The 23,938-nt window shown below is 37.2% G+C and overlaps 2 protein-coding genes across 2 annotated transcripts; both read right to left on the bottom strand.

The window, feature by feature from the left end:
• Positions 1-7,874: 7,874 nt before the first annotated feature.
• LOC128995729 (cornifin-B-like) lies at positions 7,875-8,342 on the bottom strand. Its single transcript, XM_054420748.1, has one exon. The coding sequence runs from the start codon at positions 8,340-8,342 to the stop codon at positions 7,875-7,877; it is 468 nt and encodes a 155-aa protein (XP_054276723.1).
• Positions 8,343-14,097: 5,755 nt separating this feature from the next.
• Positions 14,098-16,923, bottom strand: LOC128995728 (uncharacterized). Its single transcript, XM_054420747.1, has 2 exons — positions 16,308-16,923; positions 14,098-15,272 (listed from the first exon to the last, which is right to left on the bottom strand). Exons 1-2 carry the CDS (start codon positions 16,921-16,923, stop codon positions 14,098-14,100), a joined length of 1,791 nt encoding a protein of 596 aa, XP_054276722.1.
• Between the last annotated feature and the right edge of the window lie 7,015 nt (positions 16,924-23,938).

The following is a 23,938-nucleotide window of genomic DNA, read 5'->3' as shown; positions in this document are numbered from 1 at the left end:
CATCACCAAATGTTACACGACTCCCAGTTTGTTTAGACTACAGATGTTGATGGTCAAGTCAGATAGACGTTTAATATTGCAAGAATATCACGCACATAAATTTAGTTTTTTTCGATCAAAGATTATCAGAATGTTTGCCAGTAGGCAGTGCTTCGAAATGGCACACCACAGAAAACGTTTACAGTATAATTTGTTGTAAAACATAATAAAGGTATTAAAATTAAGGAGTAAAGCACGCATGGTAAAGTTTGAAGCCTAAAGCTAGGCGCCCACCGGGCAACTCAGCGGGTGACGCGGCGCGGCGCGGCACGGCGCGACGCGGAGAAAAACTTCCGTCCGCTTCTCCAGGGTTCGCGCCCACCAAGCAACTCTAGCGGAAGCGCGGGGCAGCGCTGAGAATTATTCTTTTGGAGGGGATGCACAGTGCACTTCGATTCGGACCCGAACACTCCCGAAGGGCTCACGATACTTTCCGAAAACACCCGAATGAGCGGCAGACGAGGGGCAGACGCCGTTTCCGTGCCTCTACCCCGCGCCCACCAGGCAACTCAACGGAGGCGCCGCAACACGAGAGGAAGAAATTCTCCACGGAATTCTCACTGCCGGATTCGAGAAGAAGTTTTTTTTCCACGCCGCGTTGCGCCACCCGCTGGGTTGCTAGGTGGGCGTCAGTCCATAAGATAACATGGCACGGATACGTGGCAACTTTTTTCAACGGCGCCGCGCCGCGCCGCGTCACCCGCTGAGTTGCCCGGTGGGCGCCTAGCTTTAGGCCGGGGCCACACGTGGCGGATCGTCCGCGCGGCTTATGATCGTACGATCATAAGCCGCGCGACGATGTCCCGGCCACACGGAGCGGATGAACCGCTTCCTGTTGAGGTTTCCCAGCCTACGTACTGAGATTCTAACATGGTTTAATTCACTCGTTCTCGTTGTAGTCATGGAAGAAACACGTATGTTAGTTTGTGCATTAGAAGCGTGTGGTGAGTTAGAGCCTAAGGCAAACCGAAATCATTGGGTCCATCATTTCATAACCGATAAACCATTTGTGTTCCAAACCTTTTACGAGCACATGCGAAACCATAGTTCGGAGTCTTTTTTTGTTACTATCGCATGTAGATAGCATCGTTTGACGAGCTACTTCAATTGCTTTGACCGCATATAACTAAGGAAGATATACTCATGAGAAATGTACAACATGAGAAATCCCACATTATCTTTAACATGTTCTATTGATTTGTCTGTATCGAACATTTTACACCTATAAACCAAAATACACAAGCACAAACTAAAAACAAACCACTACAAATGCTTGAAAATGAGCTCCAACCGCGCGGACAATCCGTATCGTGTGGCCACTCTCATAAGACTACGTGTGTCATCCCCTCCAACGCGGCTTATGATCGCGCGGACAATCCGCGACATGGCGCGGACAATCCGCCCAGGCGGCTTAGGATCGCCCCGTGTGGCCACTCTCATTTGATTCAATGTGTTGTCGGACCACGCGGATCATCCGCGTGGTCCATCCGCGCGGATGATCCGCGTCGTGTGGCCCCGGCCTTAAAGTTAGTAGGAACATTAAGTCATTAATGATCATAACCAAGTACTAAAACACACATAAAACGTAGTTGCTATTTTACGACAAGTTTACTTTCTACTGTTCCAAAATGATTTCTTTCAATATACAGAGTGTGTATTGTATTGTTACTGAAATAAGGGATATATATTTCAACAGTAGATTGAGCGTTTAATGGAAGAATTTAAGAACATTATAGAAACCTGCATGAATGAAATTGGACCTCACCTAACTGAAATTGGTTTCTATAAGTAAAGGTCATCTGACAAGTGTACCCAAAAATGTACAGCAAATAGGACACCTCTTAAACGGGAGTTTACAAACATGTTATTGTAATACAAGTTGTAACTGACACAAAAACAAATTAAAAAACTTCCGGTAGTTTCAGTCAGCCTTTAAAATTACAAACTATTATATTCCTCAGAAAAAGAGAACAAAATATTCAGTCGCCATCAGCGCACTCAAACCATAACCGAACATCAATCACTTCAAAATAGGTGTAATATTATTCACAAGAAGTCTACTCTCGCAGTATCCAAAGTCAACGGTTTAACCTCACATTCAACAGGTTATCTTGGCCTTGGTCTTGGCTAACATAAGGGGGTTTCTCACTATAGTAGATACATTCAGGTAGATATACTGTCTACCGGCACACGCTCCCCCTAGCACGGAACGTATTAATACACTTAGCCGAAGTTGTTAATGATCTCTACAGCCAACATGCAATTGCCGCCCTTGTATATCATACGGCACATAGAGGCCAAACTCATATAGCGTGTCCAAAATATTTACCAAAAGTTGTATTTTGGACTAAGGACAGAACTGGACAAAATATGAAGTTGTAGTCACTAAGTCAAATTGAGCAAATAAGTCAAATTGAGTACTACGACCGGTTTTTAATCACTACCGCACTGATAACTACTAGAGGTTATGTTCGTTTATAACCTCTCATTGCCACTGATAGTGATGCATCCACTCATTAACAATTAAATTGGTCTTAACAGCTGATAAAGTTGATGTTCGAAGCATTCGAATTTTACTTCTTTTCTCTCAATCCTTCAACCTCATCGGTCGGTTACTATTGTTGTAAAGTAAAAACACAATGCAAAAACACAAGTGCATCTTTTCTTTACTAAAAACTTAACATAAAAGACTAGCTTAAAACGGTCGTAGGTAAAAGATGTTAAAGATGATGTATATTTATTTTCAATCTACAAACCCCTTCAGCTATTCATTACAAAATTGTTTAAGCGATCCTTACACTAACAAGACTACTCAAATCGTAATATTAATAAGTGATGTTCCCAAAGTACTGAGAATTAAAGTGTCCATTGTCCATACCAGGGGCGTGTCATAAATTCGACAACGAAAAGTGTTGTTCAAGTAACATTATTAATGGAAACAAGTTGACCAACTCGTGCAATTTTGTCCCAATCCTTAGCAACTGTTGTCCAGCATCAAAGTTTCATTGTGGGATCAAAGGTGGAATTTATGGCTAAATTACTTAATGTCGGAGTTTTGAATTGGTAACCTAAATTTCCAATTATTTTCGGCAATCAGCGGTTCTTTAATCTTTTGACAGTTTAACTTCGCCGCTGAGGGCGGGATTCGTCTCAGCTCGTCAGCTGTTTTGAGAAAATGTCAACACCGGATGGGAATTAAGGAGGCATTGTTGTGGAAATTGTCCGTTTAGAAGGCTGTGGGAAATCTAACCTCTTTACAGTGTAACTCGTTTATGGTAATTGTTAAAGATTTTTGTAATTCTTTCACTGCATTTTTGCAGTTTTGTTTCAATTATGCTATTTATAGTATGCAGTAATAAATTATACACTACAGTATATCCTTTTATGATTGTTACTAAGTGAATTTTAATTTTGTTCGGTCTGTTTATAACACTGAAATATGCTTGAAAATACAGGTAAATGAAATGAAGTACCAAATGTGCACATGTTTTTGCTTCATTTAGTGTGTGTTTGTTTTTGAGAATAGTGTAATTTAATCCCGCTTTCAAAGTTTAAGTACTAATTCAGGTAGGTTTGTAATTGAAAAAATCATATTTTGTGAAAAGAAACAAATATTTTACTAAACCAAAAATATTGTGCTGTTTATGAATTTTGATTTGTCTAGAGTTTCTGGTCATTATTTGAATGTCTTACATTTGACTTTGAACGTTTTTCGTGTTGTATTTCCAAGATTTTTTTGGAAACTTATAAAAATATAATTTAACCTTCATCATTGACTAAATATACTTCTTAATAACCCAAATTTTGTTATAGATTGACTAAAGATAATTTTAAGGCACACTGACCCATTCATTAGAGGGCGTTTTACGGTTATTTTAAAATTACCTGATCAAAATAAAATAAACTAATGTTTACAAACTATTGATTCTCCTTTAATTCGGTAAAAAAGGTAAAAAAAAATGAAAAAATAGACCCTAAAATAACACACGAAGATTTAGTTGACCTCAAACGTTAAAATCAAACGCAATAAAACGCATATAAAAATGGGTTTTGATTTTGAAATAGGATGAGAAGTATACATAATGCAAATCTAATCCCTTTGGTAAATAAGTTTATGCAGCTGGTAATCTAAGTATATGTAGTGTTCGCCTTGTGGTGGGAAGGTCACCGGTTCAAATCTGATATAAGTAAACTTTGTTAGTTCGAAAATAGACCAAGCTAATTGTCGAAAATATACCTTGATAATCCGACTGATCATGACTATACATCAGCAGATCCTTTTCAGAAACAAATCTATCCCCTCATCCTGTAATAACCTTAACATAATTCCTACACTTCCTTGTGTTGACTTTGTATGAATCTAATTATATCTACTACCCATAAACCAGTACGTATTTTCAGTCAAATAAAAATTTCGGTATTTTATACAGCCCACACAATTGGTTACCCTTAGGTTAGGTTAGGTTAGGTTAGGTTAGGTTAGGTTAGGTTAGGTTAGGTTAGGTTAGGTTAGGTTAGGTTAGGATAGGTTAGATATAGGTTATCTTCCTGTTATCTTATCCTAACCTAACCTAACCTAGGTGTGGTAACATAACCCAATTTAGATTAGGTTAGGTTAGGATAGGTTAGGTTAGGTTAGGTTAGGTTAGGTTAGGATAGGATAGGATAGGTTTAGATATAGGTTATCTTCCGGTTATCTTATCCTAACCTAACCTATGTTTAGTAACGTAACCCAATTTAGGTGTGTTCGGTATAATACCAAAGTACCTACAATTCTCTTCACCTTTCAACCCAGCTATGTTTCTAGACGCATCTCTGGCTAATGTAGCCTAAACCTGTTTTGTAAACATTCTCTGCCGCGCCGCGAGCAACAATAGGTACAAAACACCCGATGTTATTGTTAGCTACAAAACATCCTCGGCATATCCGCGGTGAAAAAACCCGTGAATGGAGCTAAAAAGTCAAGGGCAAGTTGTGAAATTGCCTCACGTAGGAATCTGGAAGATTCTATTAGTGTTAGATTTTACAATTCGTTGTTTTGGTTTTAGATATATACCAAATGGGTGTCGCAAGTCACATTTTCATCTAATTGAATCGTCTGAAGTTTATTTATATTAGGAGTTTTTTGGTCTTGGTTAAGTTTGTTTGAGTTGCTGGGCTAAAGTAATTAATTATTATCGTCCCTAGGATAAAGAAGAATAAACAGGAGTTGAAGATATCATTTGAGAATTTGAATAAACAGGAGTTGAAGATATCATTTGAGAATTTTTCAGATGAGATAATTCCGATACAAACCCTTTTCGGAATGGAAAACTTGTAACTATCCGAATTCATTTGTGTTTTTCATCATGTTACCACATTGTATGTTTTACTAAATTGAATACGCGTAACTATATTTTTCCGTGTATAAAATGGTTTCACCAAACCCCTGAATGATTTTCGAGTTAATCTTCTGCCATTTAGCACTTTCATCTAAATAACCGCTGACAAATTGACACCTAAAATAATACTGGGTACAAATAATAAAATAATTTCAAAAGATTAGTGCATCATGGTCTATTGTTGGATGGAGACATGGTTAGCATTATGGAATTATATTTACTAATTTAAATTAGATTTACTAATCCAAATTGACGTCCCATGTACTGCAGCTAAAACTGTAAAATATAACTTTTATTGGTCACCGTTTCATTATCTATTAATCACGCCGCGTTATTTTTGTTTTCCCTCCAGCCAAGTGGAGCCATTCTCAAAGGATTATTGAAACCAAATGCCTCAATATTTTTAGCCCACGCATCAGGACAGGGATGACTCTGACGCTAAAACAGTACCAGAACTGCATATGAACTAAATATTATAATTTCGTATTTGTTGTTCTTTGTAACAGAATGATACAGAGTATGTGAGAATATATTTAATAGTCAAAGCGGGTGGGTCTGAACTGAACTTAAAGATTACTACACAAATGAATCACGTGGGGATATCGAAGAAGGAGTTAAACTTATATTTTATGCTTTTTATGTGTTATATAATTATGGTCAATGGAATAATTGATTAAATTTAATCACCAAACATTCAAATATAAATATTTTAATGTTTTTGACATAGAATATAAAATAACAGTTTTGTGACCGATTTTAGATCCTCTCGTAAAAGATATTTTAAATTATTTTAACGTGTCTGGCTCTATAGAAAATTGCACATTTACTATTCTTAAAAATATTTATTATAATCGATGCGTTTATCTTAGTCTCAAACGTGAAATCGTGGGCCTTGCCCCGATGTAGGCCTACTTTAAATTTGAGGGGTTTCCTAAGCACGGTGGTTATAAGATTTTCTTACTCGTTTGGCGGAAAGTAGAAGATTATCTATAACACTGAGTACCCAGGCTGGCTGCATATTTGGCATGGGATCATGCTTGGATAAAAATGTTTACTCATAACATAAATTTTATTGCAATGTTAAAAGATACAGTATTGACAATAATTTGAGCATTGACAATGAATTAATACTATAAGACTACAAATAACATACTAATTATAATTATTAAGCAGACTAAGTTCCATAAACTCATTAGTTTGTAGTGAATAGTCCATAGTATTGCAGCATTGATCTGCACTACCGACATCAGCTGATCGTCCTTGCCCAAGTAGTTCGCAAGGTCGCCGCTAGGTAGCAGCAAACTGCAGCGCTCGATCACGCCACACCATTCATGGGCCACACCGTATGCCATACAAAATTAATTGTAAAAATTAGGTACGTTTATATTTTGAAGTCATTTATAATATAAAGGACGTTTAGTATTTTTTTTTTTAATTGGTCTCCTTTCTATGGCCATATACTAATTTAAAATATGTGATTAATATTTTTTCCTATTTTTATAAAAAAAATAATAATAATTTTGTCTTTGTTATCTCTAAAACACAAAGTTCCTAAACCTCCAATGGTTACACTGTTACTTTTTCGCCTTAATAATAGAATTTGTACAAAAAATAGCATAAAACTTAAATTTAACAACGTTACGATTTTTTTCTACAAATCTTGATTAAACGAACATATATGAAGATAATATCAAAATTTCAACACTCTAACTAACCAAACGCCACTTGTAGAACGTTTTGAAGTAGTTGGTTCTCGCAGGAAAGTTGTGTACTCGCCGCGGCATATATACCGGAGCGGAACTACAGCTGATAAGGGAGGACCGAAGCCGCTAGGTGACGGTGGTGATTACGATCACCGCCATACTAACATCCCGTAACCATCGCTGGGAGTACACACGGTGTTACACTCCCCCGAAGGTGAATTTCGCCTCAGCGGCACCTCATTGTTCTCCCATTTTTTTATAATTTTAAATAAAAAATTGTTAATTTCGTTAACATTTTATATATATAATTGCATTGATTCCTCGAAGAAATTCATTTTTCTGATAGCGTGATGAATCATACTCGACGACATAGTTTAAAAACGTATATTGGTATGATTTTTAAGTTATTTGAAATAAAACATGTTTTTAGTATTATGAGATGCTCGTTTGTTGTTAAATAATATGAAATACAAACTACAAAAAACCCTAGATTTAAAATCATGATAGGAAAACTAGCCAATTAGTTTTAGTTGATTGAATAATAATAATAATAATCAAACATTAAACAAACTGCGCTCTCTATTTTAAATCTCCATTTGCATTTCCTCAGGTTGATCCATTCGAATTATATGCAATATATACAGTAGAAAAGAGTATTTTTTTAGTATCGTGTTTGTAGTTACTTTACTTAAATACATTTATTTATACATTTATTTATACGTACACATCACACTACCTCCCTCCAACATTACTACATGAAAGCATGACGGCATGGCTGTATGGCGGCATGATGGAATGATGGCATGGCTGTATGGTGGCATGATGGCATGGCTGTATGGTGGCATGATGGCATGGCTGTATGGTGGCATGATGGCATGGCTGTATGGTGGCATGATGGCATGGCTGTATGGTGGCATGATGGCATGGCATGGCTGTATGGTGGCATGATGGCAATGATGGCATGGCTGTATGGTGGCATGATGGCATGGCATGGCTGTATGGTGGCATGATGGCATGGCATGGCTGTATGGTGGCATGATGGCATGGCATCGCTGTATGGTGGCATGATGGCAATGATGGCATGGCTGTATGGTGGCATGATGGCATGGCATGGCTGTATGGTGGCATGATGGCAATGATGGCATGGCTGTATGGTGGCATGATGGCATGGCATGGCTGTATGGTGGCATGATGGCATGGCATGGCTGTATGGTGGCATGATGGCATGGCATCGCTGTATGGCGGCATGATGGCAATGCAGCATGACACTTTAATGCTGACTATGTTTAGTTCCACTACACGCTCTTAATCACTTGAACAGACATATTTGCATTCATAACTACTAGTAGGACCTCCCACATACTATTCTTAGGCTTAACACATAATTAACTGTTGTTGTGTTAAAATATAACTGAACAACAAACTTTGTTCTTATGGAATACCAGACGATGTGTACGATTGAGAATCAATAATTTTATGTTGGACTTACAGCTGATTTGTTTACAGGGGACAGGGATCACGTTGTAGTAGATAGGTCGTAATTATTTAACCAGTAATATAAATTTTACAATTGAGACCCCTGTTAGACGAATAAACGTCTAAAAATCAAAGGTTCCCCTGTTCGATCCTGAGTCAAGTCGGTAGCTTTTTGATTGTTCCAAACTGGACCCAGCTGTCTCTGATCATTGGGCCTTAAATAAACGTCCCTGGCTGATGAAACAGCTGATCTTAGTAACAAAGCTACACAACACATCCAACACCATTCTACACTCATCCTTCATTCATTTGGGTTAAAATACGCACCTAGATGGCGTCTCCATCACAACAACTATGTTAATATGAATTGAATAATAGATATTTTTTTACCGCATGAACGTCCATCATTGATCACTAATTTTCATTTGTTTCTGTTTTCAGGTGAGATTATGGAGTTCTACAATTTCCATTTCGTATGTATAATCACTATAATTTTCATAAGATTAATTCTGAGATGAAAAGTATGACGAACATTTTATTCAGTGTTGTCGAATCAATGTTTATTTGTCACTATTTTTTTGTGAACTTAAATAACAGTTGTTGACTCTGTTACAAAATTAGTCATCCCTAAAAAAAATATGTTTTTCGTCGATTTAACTTTTAGTTTTATCCAGCCATACGATACTTTAAATCCTACTAATATTATAAATGAGAAAGTTTGGATATATGGATGTATGGATGTATGGATGTATGTTTGTGACAAGTGAACGCGAAAAATACTGGTCGGATTGGGCTGAAATTTGGCATGATGATAGCTCACATTCCCGATTAACATATAGGCATATTCTTATTTCAAAAATCCTTTCGGGCTCCGCCCCAGTGGCTCTGGAGTTTCCCATGTTAACCTTATGAGAAATAGAATTATTTGAATCTTAACAGCTGTTTCAACTAAACAAGTTGGTTCTGTTCTATGATGTTCAATAGCATTAAAGTTACAAGGATTACCAACAGGGTGCAGCACTATTATTTCTTTTACATTTATGACAACAGCTAATTTGCAACCAAAAGGTGAGTGAGCGTAGCGAACGAACTTAAACCTGGAGGCGAGTTAGCGTAGCGAACGAGCTAACCTGAAGGCAAGTGAGCGCAGCGAACGAGCTCCAACCAGGACGTGATTGAGCCATGCGAACGAGATAATCTTGAAAATTAAGAAGTTAAACGGGGCAAAGCCCGCGGGTTACAGCTAGTTATTTACATATTCCTAAGTGCGTATTTTTACACCTACTAGACTCAGTCGATTAGTTGAAACATAATTTTGGTCTAACCATTTTATTATACACCAAATTGCTCGTTTCCAGAAATGTTTTCAGGCCACAAGCAAGTAGTTGTATTTAGTTCAAGGTGGTTGTGAGTTGAGATGTCTTGTGCATATTTCCGTGTCATTACCATGAAACTGTTTACGTGAACGAGATGTTAACTCGGAAACCTTCACAAGTTGGAGTCAGCGAGCGCAGAATTTAAATGTTAACAGAAACAGAGTTACCTAATAGAGTGACTCCTAACAAAGTATTTTTGAAGCATTGTTGTGATTTTCACTTCATTTTCAACCTCTACCAAGCTCAAGTATAGATTTACCTCAAGTCCTACCTTTTGATTATGAAGTATAAAAGAGATTCACACATTTGTTAAACTTGTATACATTTGTAAATGATGTTACTGATTTCTGTCGTATTCATCGAGGAAAACACAAATTAAAACTTTGTATTCTATTGTATGTCACATTAACTATCAAAATATTATCGGTAAGCTAAGAGAGTATTCTTTTCGTTATTAAATTCTAATTTTGTTATAGTATTGACTATACACAGAGTAGAGTTCCCATACAATGTAAAAATCCAAGAAAATATATTACATACAAGACTACCTCACCAGAGGGCACTAGTGTATTTGGTTGAATATTAATCAAAATCCATGCAAACAGCTGATTGATTTATCACATGACACGGAATATTGTCATTAGTTGGTAGACCATCTCCACAGATTGTACCACATTTTTTGTTTCAAATTTTTACATCGGATGGGAAATCTACTATATTTTATGGTTGTTGGCTTATCCAGCAGTGTTCAATCTATTTGAATGACAAATTTGCTACAGCTGATCCAAAAAGATGGGATGTCACCTTCTAGACGTCTTGAATATGTGTAAAACCGCAGAGATGATAAAATCGCAATGCCAATTTTTTTTCCTATTCAGATTTTAAATTAGATTTAAATACCGCTAAGACGAAGTTATATATCGTTGGTTATACGCATAAGTCGATTAAACATGATAATATAATAATTCTTATGATTTGATTAATACAGGACTTTTGACATTGAACCTACTTCCGTGCAATAAAAAAACCGGATATAAAACACTTTTCATGCTTCAGATTTCACAATTAATTATAGTCAGCCTACTTGCAGTTTCCAAAGTCAATGGCAGAAAGCAAAGAATGTCATTGTATAATTCGTTTTCGTTGAAAAAGGAGAGGCGCAGAAGGTTGACAACTTCATTCACAGTATGTAAATAAAGCAATAAAACGTCTTGACAGTGGGTTGGTCGCCAGTGGGTGAAGGTGACAGACGGATCAGCTGTCGACCTTACAGCTGTTTATGTAATCAGCTGATACCGATCAGGTGATCTGACGTCATCGACGAATCTAGTTGGAATTTATTCGACGTTTTCAAATTTGTGAATGTTAAGTAGCAAATTATATGCTTTAAAACGATTTTTGTAAATTAGCTTTAAACGTTTTAACATAGTTAAGTGTCAATAGTTTTTTCAACGCGTTTTCGTATATTTAATAGTGAATCTGGTCAAATGTCACAAATCCAAGTAAAATTGTTAGTCTCAAGGACAATAAAATTTATTTAGAAAGAATACCAAATGTTTGAAAAAAATGTACAAACCAAAATATGTTTGTTGTTATGACGTGGATAATAATATGCCATTGGTTAATTTGACGACCTGAGCCTCTCGCAGGCCAGCAACAAAAACATTATTAGCTTAATGTAACAAAAACTAAATTTAAAATTATATAAATCATCAACAAAGTCTTAGTAGTTTGCGTACTGCCGGGAAATTATTACATACTTTTTGCAATTAAATTAGGATAGAAACAAAATTGCAACTAAGTTTAATTTAAAAGTTTAAATAAGCAGTTTCATTGATTTTCCGTTTCAAACGATTGGTTTACCACCTGGTGAGAACTGATAACAACTTCGGAAAGTTTAGACTTAGATTGGGAAAGTTAAAAAGAAGACAAATCTGTGTTGATTGTTGCTTCAAAGATAACCTCAATTTGGCGCCTTCAGTTCACACGCTGTACACGCAACACAGCTTTGTTTTGAGAGTGGGCCGCTAGAATGCAGGCACTTGCATATCTCGTATTGCAAACTCTATTTGCGTTTGTATCAATTTAGCTATGTCATTTGAGGAGGATTTGTTATTTTATTATTGAAAGTATTTTATCGCAATTAGTAAAGTTTCATGACGTTTTGGGATCTGAAATTCGATCCCGTCCTCAGGTGAGAAAATACCTGTAGAAAAATTAGTATAAATTCCAAGCCAAAGCCGGAGAATATTAAAAACTTCTCACTCAGTCCGGTTTGTGCACTACTTTGTTTGTTTTAGGCATTTTAACCTCAAAACGGGATCAGATCCAAGATCCCAAATCAACTCGAAACAATTTTTTTTGTAATCGTGTATCGGTAGCACTTGAATAACCATCACAAATTTAAACTTCAAATAAAGAATTATCCACTGACTTTTAATTTATTTTATCTTTGCCACTATCATAATTTAGAAAATCCAATGTTTAGATTTTGCCATTTTTAGAATGAAAAAAGTATTAAAGCCACAGACAGAGAATGCTATTATGAATAACAATTTTCTTTCTAGTTTAACAACTTTTAATCACCAGGAAGAGGAACTTATTGCCATTACAACACCTTTTTGTCATCAACCATTATGGTACGAAAGAAAGAAAAAAATAATGTAAGATTAAACATAATATTAGTTTATGTTATGTTCACTTAAAGTAATATTATGTTTAATCTAACAGTGTTAATGTTAATTGGCAAGCTCACAAAATATTATGAATGTTATGTTCACTTTCATAATATTTTATGACCTTGCCATTTAGATAAATGGATTGATACTTTGGTATCTAATTCAATAATGTGACAAAAGCACCGAAAAGACTTGTTTTTCTAAATTTGGTAAAACGCTATATTGTGTCAATAGCAGTTTCTTTTTTAACCAAATCATCTTGCAGTAAATATTTCAGTAACATTTAAACACGTTCATTTGTCACAAGCTTAACAAGCTTTTGAATCATCTCCATTCTTCTCTAACTATGTCAAAAGATTTCTATGTTACACACATTACAGTTCTACCAACGGTTTAGTATGCACTTTTCCGCAGCATAAATAATATTGTTTATGCTAACCAAACAACAATGTATAAATGAACTCAACAGTTTCATTCATAACTTGGCTCTAAACGAGTTATCCAGAGGTTTCATTGAATAGCTGGCACCGGACCAAGACACAAGTGGAGTTGTTGGTTGAAGTTATGATGTAGTAACACTTCGGCCCAGTAACATTTCGGCCAAACTCAAATTTCTTAGAAAAACAGTATCACTTCGTCCCACTCGCTTTTACAGATGATTAAATAAGCTAATGGAGTAACATTTCGGCCCGACGAAAAATTGACAAGGGTTGAGGAACGCAGTTCAGGTAGTAAGAGGTACACGACCTGTATACTTTGCAGCCACCCTCTGGTGGAATGTCGCCCAACCGTCACCCCTTGCATCCTCTGACCTCACATGACGGAGAATCGGTGGAATCTTACCTAACCTAACCTAACCTAACCTAACCTAACCTAACCAAACCTAACCAAACCTAACCTAACCTAACCTAACCTGTCAAATATTTTGTTGGGACGAAGTGTTACTAGTGGGCAGGTAGAGAGTTGGACCGTAGGCCACATCTGAGGGTTTCGGGCCGAAATGTTACTGGGCCGAAGTGTTACTTGGGCCGAAGTGTTACGACACGGAAGTTATGATCAGGAGACAGCCAAGGCCGCGAGATACAAGTAAAGAAGGATCATAAGTTGTACAGCCTACGAGGCGGTAGACTATAGAACCTTGAAGAACAGAGTAAGGGATAATCTATTCCTGTATTTTTAAATAGTTACAAGTTTATAATACTTTGAAGAGCATAAATGACTCTTTTCGTCACGATTATTTTATTATTCTTTTTTTCATGCGACCAAATTACAATGTAGCCTGGTTTTAAATAAATAAAAATAAATAAAAATGCCTTTATTTATTAAGCGTTTCTCAGTACAAATACTGCTTCTCAGAACAACTTTCGTCAAAAACAATATAAAACTAACAACAAATAAATAGAGCAATAACAAAACAGAAACAAGACAATATGAGTAACAATAATTAACCATCAGTGCACAATTCTTTGATCTTAACTCTAAATGATGATAAAGAATACTTTTTGAGGCCAGAGGGGAGGTCGTTGTACAGTTTTGGACCGAAGTACGAGAAGCTTCGTCTCCCAAACTCAAGCCTCACTCTTGGAAAGTGAAGCTGGAGACCACCATGGCGGGTACTGCGCTGAGAGACCTCCTCCCGGAAAGAGAGCCTCTCAAGAAGGTACTGTGGCTCCTGTAAGACAAGAGCCTTGTGCACCATGCAGCACGTCATGATCCTGCAAACAGTGTCTACTGTTGTCATCCCTGCTACAGCTCTATAGGGAGAGACATGTTCAAATTTTTTGAGGCAAAATATGAAGCGAATAGCTGAATTTTGCAGTTTCTGCATTCGGGTCATGTCTACTCCAGAGATGCTGTTTCCATAAGCAGGGAGACAATATGTAAACACCGACAGGACTAGTGACTGCATGAGGCGCAGCTTCGCAGATTCTGGCAGCAGACTTCTAAACCTGTACAGCCCTCTCAGCCTTCCTAACGCGCGCTGCGAAGCATGTGTGACATGGTCAGAGAAGGTGAGGCTGCTATCAAGCACAACGCCAAGAGTCTTTGACTTGTCACACAAAGTCAAAGATTCCCCGTTGAGCACAACACTCACTCCTCTCTCGCTGAGGGACTGCACCAAGTCTTGTGGCGCCGTATGCATCACAGTACACTTGCCAGTATTGAGTTTCAACCCATTTGCTTCTGACCACAAAAGGATTTTTCTCAGATCAGAGTTAATGAGATCGAGTGAAGCTCTAATCTGGGATGGCTCATAAGACAAGTGCAGCTGTGAGTCATCGGCATACAAATGAACTGTACAATGTTGCACACAGCTAGGAAGGTCTGCCGTGTACAAATTGAACAGAACAGGCCCAAGACAGCTGCCTTGGGGAATTCCTTGGGTTTTGACAAGCGGGGTTGATGTTTCACTCTCTAACTGCGTCACTTGCAGCCTGGAGTCTAAGTATGACCTTATCCATTTCAAAATATTTTCGTCAAAGCCATAATATTTCATTTTGGCCAATAGCATCTCATGGTTCATTGAATCAAATGCCTTTGAATAGTCCAGCATAACTAGAGAACTATATTTACCCTTGTCTTTGGCGTCAATCATATCACTAAATAAGTTCGTCAGGGCTGTACACGTGCTATGGTTAGGTCTAAATCCAGACTGAAGTTTGGGTAATATATTTTGTGTGTTTATGTAGCTGACTATTTGGCGAATAGCTATCTTCTCTAATATCTTTGACATAGCTGGTAATATTGAGATTGGCCTTAGGTCTTCGACTTTTCTTGGGGCTGTAAGTTTGGGTAATGGTCGGATAATACTAATTTTCCAGGACTTAGGAAATTGTCCCTTGTCTAGTGATAGATTTATCAGATGGGTAATTGATTTTATCGCATACGGACTGACAGTTTTAATCATTTCAATTGAAATTTCATCGCTACCCACTGCTTTAGATTTGATCTCATTCATTACATCCATAACCTCTTTTTCACTGACATATTGAAAATTGAAGGTATTTATAATGCCATCTCGTTTATTATCCATAAAATATTCCCAAAGCTGTTTATCAATATCGGTCTCAGCTCCCATGTTTACAAAATATTCGTTAATCTCATTAGCTTGCAGATCATGTGGAATGCTTGAGTTACTCTTAGAGCCAATTATATCATTCCTTTTGAGGCACGTCCAAAATTCTTTTGGGTCTTTTGAGGACGATAGTTTATCAGAAAAGTATGTCTTTTTCGCACTCCAGATCATATTATTTAACCTATTTCTAACGCCCTTATACCTTTCCCAATTCTCATCACATCTATCTTTCCAATAACGATTTCGCAGTCTATTTTTCTCTTTTGTCAACCGTTTAATATTTTCATTACGCCAAGGAGCCTTCCTCTTTGTAATTTTTTTGCACACTATTGGTGCATTGTCATCAAATATCTTTCTAATATTAGACGTAATCAATGTTTCCACAATATCTATTTCCTGTTCGTTCCTAATACTGTTCCAGTCCATTGCGGCAATCTCAGTTACAACTTGATTAATGTCGAAATTTCTATAATCTCTATATTTTATTAACTTGGCTTCAGGTTTGTTCCTACTTGTACATAGTATGCAATAAATTAACTTATGATCTGTTATCTTAATGCCTCTGTGATCTGTTATACTCGAAGCATCCACTATGCCGGTCCTCTTGACTTCAGTCAACCTGTCCACAATGATATGGTCTAACAAGGTGGCTGAAGTTGCTGTTACTCTCGTTGGCTCATTAATTAGTTGTACAGCACATGCTTCTTTCAAGAGTCGGCTGTAATATTGATATTCGTTACTATTTTTCGACATGAGATCAACGTTCAAGTCCCCTAAACAAATGACATTGTTCACTTCGACTGCAAGATCCACAAACAAAGAGTGAAACAAGGAAGCAAGGCAAGACTGCCTCACATTGGGCGGTCGATAGGCCACACATAGCCCGAGTCTCTCACCACTCATTTTCAAAATGATACAAAGTGCCTCTATGCCAGGACTCAAACTATCTTCAAAGCTGTGACTTTCAAATTGTATACCATCTTTGATATAGATGGCAACACCCCCACCTCCTTGATCTTCTTCACATTCTACATTTGTGTTACGATCAGCTCGCAACAACTGATACCCAGGCATAGAGAAGTCTTCTGATGGTGTTCCAGGGCACAGCCACGTCTCTGACACTCCAAAAACATCGAAGTCAAAGTCACGCACCAGTGAGCACATCTCTGAAAACCCCGTATTCAGAGAGCGCATGTTTAAATGAGCGACTTTGAGTTCTCTGGTGCCCCCCCTCCTAGCAAGTTTCCCGAAAGCCTCGGCGAGGGCGGGTCTCCATGTTGGCTGGAGCCACCATGATGACCGCCAACAGCCTCGACCCCAGTCACCTCACCAGGAGCAGGAGCAGGAGCAACAGACGCGACTCTACCATGGTCATGCGAGAGAGACTGCGGAGCTGGCTGATCCAGATACCGCGAAGCCACTTCTAAAATCAGTGATCCGAGTCGTGAGGTGCCTCTACGGTTCAAATGAGTACCGTCTCGGGCGAGGTCTCTCCTGCCAACACAAGTATTAACTTCCACGAATTCAACGTCAAAGTTATTGCACATTAGCTCCAACTGATAGTTGAAGTCGTGGAGAGCTCTATAGCCAATGTCTTGCCTAATTAGGACGCTGTTCAAAACAATTTTAGAATTTTGAAAATTTGTCTTGGCAGTATACAACAGATCCGCCATGCTGTGAAGGACTTCTCGCTTTCCGTGCCCTCCATTGTACCCTGGACCTCCCCTGTAGCCTCTCCTAAGGTTGTTACATCCTACATGAATATAAACTACGCTTAAGTCTAAGTTTACAAAGGTCAACAATTTTTCCTTGATGTGTCCAATTTTTGCACCAGGCCAACACTCTAAGATTGCACCTCGGTCAACACATTTCTTACTGGCATGACGAAGATGTGAGTCGCCTATAAGCAGTACCCTCTTGAGCTTCTTGTTACTGTCATTCGAACACTGAGGCCTCGTGGGGGTGGATGAAGGTATTACTGTTGGAGGGTCAATAGTAGAGGTAGTTGTTGGATGTGACTCGACAGTGTCTATGGCAGCTAGGGACAGTTCGGTATAGAGATCGGCGGCAGCTTGGCTCTCCTTCTCTCGCGCCGACATCGTCCTCACCTCAGACCGCAGAGCCTGCAAGTCAGCCTCCAGCACCTCGATGGTCGTCAGCAGACATCTACGCTCAGCATACAGCGCTTCCACCTTCTCCTCGTGCTCTAGTTTAAGCCTCTCGACATCAATCTCTTCTAATTGGTTGCGACTCGCCTTGATTTGTCGGTTTTCCTCCTTTACTTTCTTTAACTGTTCTGTCAAACGTGAAATTTTCTCGCTACAGTCATCTTCAAGCTCATTGTACTCTTGTGCTTTTTCTTTGATACTATTATTTAGTCCAGAAAACTTATTTTCGATAGTAGACACTTCTTCACGAAGAATATTTAGGTCTTGGACAAGTTCTTTGTTTTCCTTACTAATGTCATTAAGTTTTGATAAAAGTTTGGACACATGCGGGACAAGTTTTTCAATCGAATCCACACCAAATGTGGCCGAGGTGCAACGTAACTCACTGTAAAACTTAGATACAAGTTCAATTACATCATCTTCAATATAAAAAAGACCGTCAATAATATCCAGAAGTTCTGAAGATCTAGTTACAGGCATTTTAGTCAAAAATTAAAAACTAGTATAGTAAATAAATACCTAACTCAGCATAAACTATAATTTATATTTTAACAGAAAAAGAGGCAACAAAACAATTCAGGGACAAATTTACGCTAATAAAACTATATATCCGATTTAACAAGAGTAAAAATCTGAAAGAAACATTTTAAACACAACAAAATACCAATTTTACAGATCAACAAACTTTTATTTACGTTGAAGTAAGATAAAACCAGCTTTTTTTTATTATTTTTTTTTATTTTTATTTTTATTTTTTTTAATAGTCAACAGATAAAATTAACTAGCTAAAAATATGAAGCAATTAACAAACGGACATAAAAAGCATTTAATTAGTCTAATTGATAAAACAATATTAAACAGATAATAGTTGTTCCTTCAAATTCCAATAATACCAACGCAGATCTGCAACTAGGTTGCGGCTGAAGAAATGAAGGCGCTTTAAAAGTCCAGCCGCGACGAAGTTCCGTTGACCAGTCAGCAGGGGATGGCGGTAGAGTTAGTGGGTTTTGTGCCCGCAGGTTGGTAGCGTGCCGGCGACTCAGTAGCGATGCGCAATGAGCCTGACAGCCGTTATCATGCCGGTTCCAAGAAATTTGCCCTCTGAGTTAGTCACTTTGTTTTCAACATTAAACTACTTACATCAATGTTTGTCTTTGCGATGGCACTTATAATGTCACGTCACTAAACTAAAAATGTTCTGAGACACTAGTAGACATGATTTACTTAATATTTACAGTTATTTTGCTTAAAAACTGAGCAGCTGAAATTACCACTGACCATACGGGCAAGCCAGGCTTGCCAATATCATGTTTTGAACTTTTTTGGATGTTTTGACAAATCCGGACCGAAGGACCAAAAACGTAGATCATAAAATACATCATAGATTAAACATACTCCCGTTGAATACTAATATGAAGAACTACTAATTTCTATAGAATTAGTACTTATTTTAGTAGATAGTATGGCTGGTAATTTTTTATAGTGCAGTGTATATGGTGTTGATCATTGTTTAAAATTCTTTTAGCTGATCCATTGATTTGGAATAGCGTAAGTAGCACGTAAACCTCTTGTCCTATTGTTAAATCGTGTGTCTATAATATTTTTTTTCTTTCTTATTTTAGGTGAGAGTTTGTAATTTGTCCTTTATTTTTTAGTAGAAGAAAACAACCTACATGATTTACAAAAGTATTGTAAAATAACGTTAAATCGAGTTTAATAAGCATAGATAACATAAAACCAACCATAAAGCGGCATGAAACGTATACAAAATTGCTTTACTTCATCCATAACAATAATGGAGTATGTTTAATATATGTTTGATCTTAATAAACATCCTAAAATGTTTTTAGTATGCTAATTTAAACTTAAACAAATTATAAACGACAAGACATTAATTTAAACTTAAATTTAAATTAATCATATCTGACTCTCCGCAGAAGGAGTCCATAGAATTTAAAGCCGACCTTTAGCAGGAGATTTTTGTTTCCAATGTATTCTTTCGCATCGCTAACACTATAATGCTTACTAATTTTCCACTTAAAGTTATTTAACTCGAAGTAGGCAGGCAACAAAACGTAAAGTCTGCGCTGTGTACTTTGGACATGTGTAGCCTGAGTTTACGGGCGCTGTAACAAACAGCTGTTCTACCACAATTAATTACATTTATCAGCTGGTACATTGTTGGCGGCAATGAAGTATCGACTTGACGCCTACACTCGCACACACACCGTCCGGTCTACCAGGGCCGTGTGCTGAATTATACGACGGAAACTTAAACGTCCGAATAATTTAATTTAATCGATTATTCTATATAGTATACTCATTTGTTATAGTTATTTGGCTTATTAATTTTTTCGCTACCCATGGATGTGTGGATTTTTTTACTTGACGTTGTTGACAAAATGTTTAGCTTAAGGGTCTGACAAAATCTTAACTTTTGGTCTTAGGTCTAAATTTAGAGGTTAACATGTTTCGTCAAACATTATCTCAATTATTATAGTATTATAACGATACTCAATTAGGTTTTACAACAAATTAGTTTTGCTATTCGCTGTATTGTTGACTTTGCTAAAGAACAACAATAAGAAGTTTCAAATGTAGTATTACTGACTATTGAACTAAATAAGAGCTCAGTAGTTTGGTACTGGTATTATTAATGTTTTGTCCAACCTGATTTTGGGATCTTGTGGTATACCAGTAATTATAAGTTATTTTGTTGTTAACCGTTTATATTGGAATATTGTGGGTTATTCACGAATAAGGGAAATAAGAGGTTTTTTATATGGTTAATTTTTAAGCAAAGAACATGTTTATTTTGTTGTTTCGGTTTATACGTACAGGAAGACTTTTAGTTTTAGTTTCGTTGGTTTGATGTCGACGGAAACGCTACAATTTTAGAAACCCCTTTTCCGGACACGCTGGACTTTTTAAACTGTAAATTTGAAGTAGACAAAATAAAATACTTCGCAATGATTAAGGTCCGAGTGATAATTTGAATAGCAAAATTAGTCATAGCCACTCCTGCAGAGGTTATTTCAGCTATTTCTCGGTACCGCAATCGAAGGGAAACGGCACACGGAAGATTTCTCAGGTGCCGTTTGACGTCACTAACTGCTGACGTCACTTTGAGGGAACACCAATACTGCAACGACACGGATTAGAGCCATCGGCCTCGATTGGTGAAGTTGATAGCGTGGCGGGCTGATAATCCGGACGTACCGGGTTCAAATCCCTTCGGTAGCACTAACTTTTTGTCAACAATTTTTTTATATCAGCAAGTTTGGTTGGTTTGGTTAGGTTATGACAGTTTAATTTTATAATTAAAAAAATATAAAATTAAATTTTAGAAATTTATAATTTTATTTTATGAACAAAACTATTTTTTAGATTAGTAAACCTTCATTCGATTTTTCCTTTATCAGCACGTTTGGTTAGGTTATGACAGTTTAATTTAATAATAGAAAAATTATAAAATTGTCTGTTTCTTCAGACGCAGCAGTTAGTGACGTCAAACGGCACCTGAGAAATCTTCCGTGTGCCCCACCGCAATCGAAGCGGCCAAACCCAAGATGGCGTCACTGATATGACGGTGACGTCATGTCTATTGCAGCTGACCGCGGGTGATGCTGGGATGACGTCATCGATGGACAGTGACGGCGTGATAGTATCATTGGAACGCTGTGCTAGCAGTAGGGCATCACTGGACTTGTGAAAACAGAATTTTAGTTTTTAGTCGCAATGCCCCGATGGAATTGTACGGTACAAGTGACATGATTATGTACTCTGTTTCAGTAAGCCTGTGGAGTTATATGAACTGATTTGTGGGCTACTGACTGCAGTTTTTCTAACAGTTTTCTATCTTAGATTTTTCTTCATTCTCTGGTTCTCTCCGATTTTTCTCCCCTTGTTTTCATAGTTTTCGAGTTTAGGAGTAATAATAATCCAATTAATAAGATCGAAAATTAGCAGAGTGTTATATAAATAGTAAAATCGTTCACTAGCCTTCTTTGACTCATGAAAAGATTTTATTAAAAGTATTGGGGTTTAACCAGTTTTAGAGATGAAATTACTGTAACAACACTGATTTTTTGCAACATGATCAAACTTAAAGTACTGTATCGAACTTGTAGAACTTCCAATCAAATAGCTTATCACATATCTTCACAATTTTTACCAGATAGTCGATGTTTGTTTTAAAATGTAATATATAAACCCTTTAATTTCAAGTTTGTATGCTGTACCTGCACAATGTGAAATCACGAGCAAATATGGCTTTATAAATCTTAAAAGTTATTAAGTACAAAATATAATGATGTTTTTGTAAACTAACGTTTGTGCATTTGATAATATTACTGTACCATAGAGTAGAGTGCGCAGAATTATCAATTATCAATCATTGAGATGGGGACGCCACCTATGTGCGTATCTTAACCCAAATATGAGTGAAGAATAAGTGTAGAATGGTGTGTTATAATAGGTCATCGTGCTACACAGGTGATGACCTGTGAGCTTTGTTACTGACTAAGATAAGCGGTTTCATTAGTCAGGATAATTTATTTAAAGCCCAATGATCAGATTGTACATCGTGCGTGTGAATTCACCCATACATTGTTCACATTTAGGTAAATATGGGAATTGGAAAATTCTTTCACATTTTACTATTCTTAACCGCATAGCTCCATCCCAATAAATTCTCACTCTCCCATTCTCTCCTCTTCGTTCTCCATCCATAAAAGGGTTAATCCACACATGGAGATAGGTGACACAATACAATAGGCACTGTCGCCACAGCCACCTAGAGCTATCAGCTGGTATTTAATTGTTGTCGTCCACGACACGACGGTGTCATAGGCCACGGCCTTCTGTATCGCGTCCAAGTTTGTGTGCTCCGGTTGGAAGTCGAGGTGCTTCGAGAAAGTAGGGTACAGGAACGTTCTCAGACAAGCGAACAGTTTTACAAACAATGCTAATGGTGTACAAGAGACCTAGAAGATCTTCTAGGTTATATGGTTTGGCATATATGGTGTGAGCACAGGCAAGATAGGTAATATTACTTCCCTGTTTGTGATGTAGGCCAAAAAATAGTTTGTTAAGGATAGAGTGATATTTGTAATTATTATACGTTTGGGACCTGGGGCTACATAATTTGGGTGCACGAAACCTTAACACACAACTACTTGAGGCAATGTTGATATTGAAATGGGAACTAAATATGAAATGTATTTAAAAGAGACCGCAGCGTTTGAGAGTTTAACAGGGGTTTGCGATGGTTTCAGTGCAACAAGCTAAAAAAGCTTTGGTTAAAAGAAACAATTGAAACAAAAACCGTAAAAAACTGTTTTGGTAGGCGACGAAGAAATCTCTACTCAGCATGGTCAAATATCTAGGCTTCGTCTTAGATAGCCAGCTAAAATTTTATGACCATATAGAGCGCGAATCTAAAAGAAATTTTTAGCGGGCGAAATCTTAAACTACTTTAGTAATTATACAAGTCTGTAGATAGACAATAACAGTAAAGATCAGCTGTCTAGGTGTCAGCTGTAGTGTTATGTAGTATATCACTGTGTGTGTAGGTTGTAGACAGGTAGGTTGACTGTAGGCTGGTCTGTGACGTCACAATGGTGACATCATTACTACACCCTCTGCTCCCATAATGGCAAACACATGGCATAAGCAATATACTAATATGTATATAGCTCCATATTAGTGCAAAAAACACCCCATGTTCATAACGGTTTGAATTCAATCAAACGTCTTGTGACATACCCTTGAAAATAGTAAAAAATGACCCCGTCGCAGCTACCATGCAGAATAAACGAATTTCCATTTACACAGCTAGATTTTCAATAAAATATTCTCTTTAAAATTGAAAGTTTTAATTTCCTATTTAAAGAACATTATTTGGAATGAGTACTTAGGTTTGCTGCTGCAGGGAAGGTGATGAGGTATGTTTTAGTAAAATGTTGATAAATAATATGAAATTAACAAAATTGCAAAATTTAATTAAAATATATTCATACAAAAGCAAACTACAACAGTTT

The sequence above is a fragment of the Macrosteles quadrilineatus genome, unplaced genomic scaffold (assembly GCF_028750875.1).
Source record: "Macrosteles quadrilineatus isolate MER2022 unplaced genomic scaffold, UCM_ALF_1.0 Scaffold_5__1_contigs__length_97177068, whole genome shotgun sequence".
Taxonomy (NCBI): Eukaryota; Metazoa; Arthropoda; class Insecta; order Hemiptera; family Cicadellidae; genus Macrosteles; species Macrosteles quadrilineatus.
The sequence above is the reverse complement of the archived record's forward strand: the minus strand, read 5'-3'. Positions and strand labels throughout refer to the sequence as shown.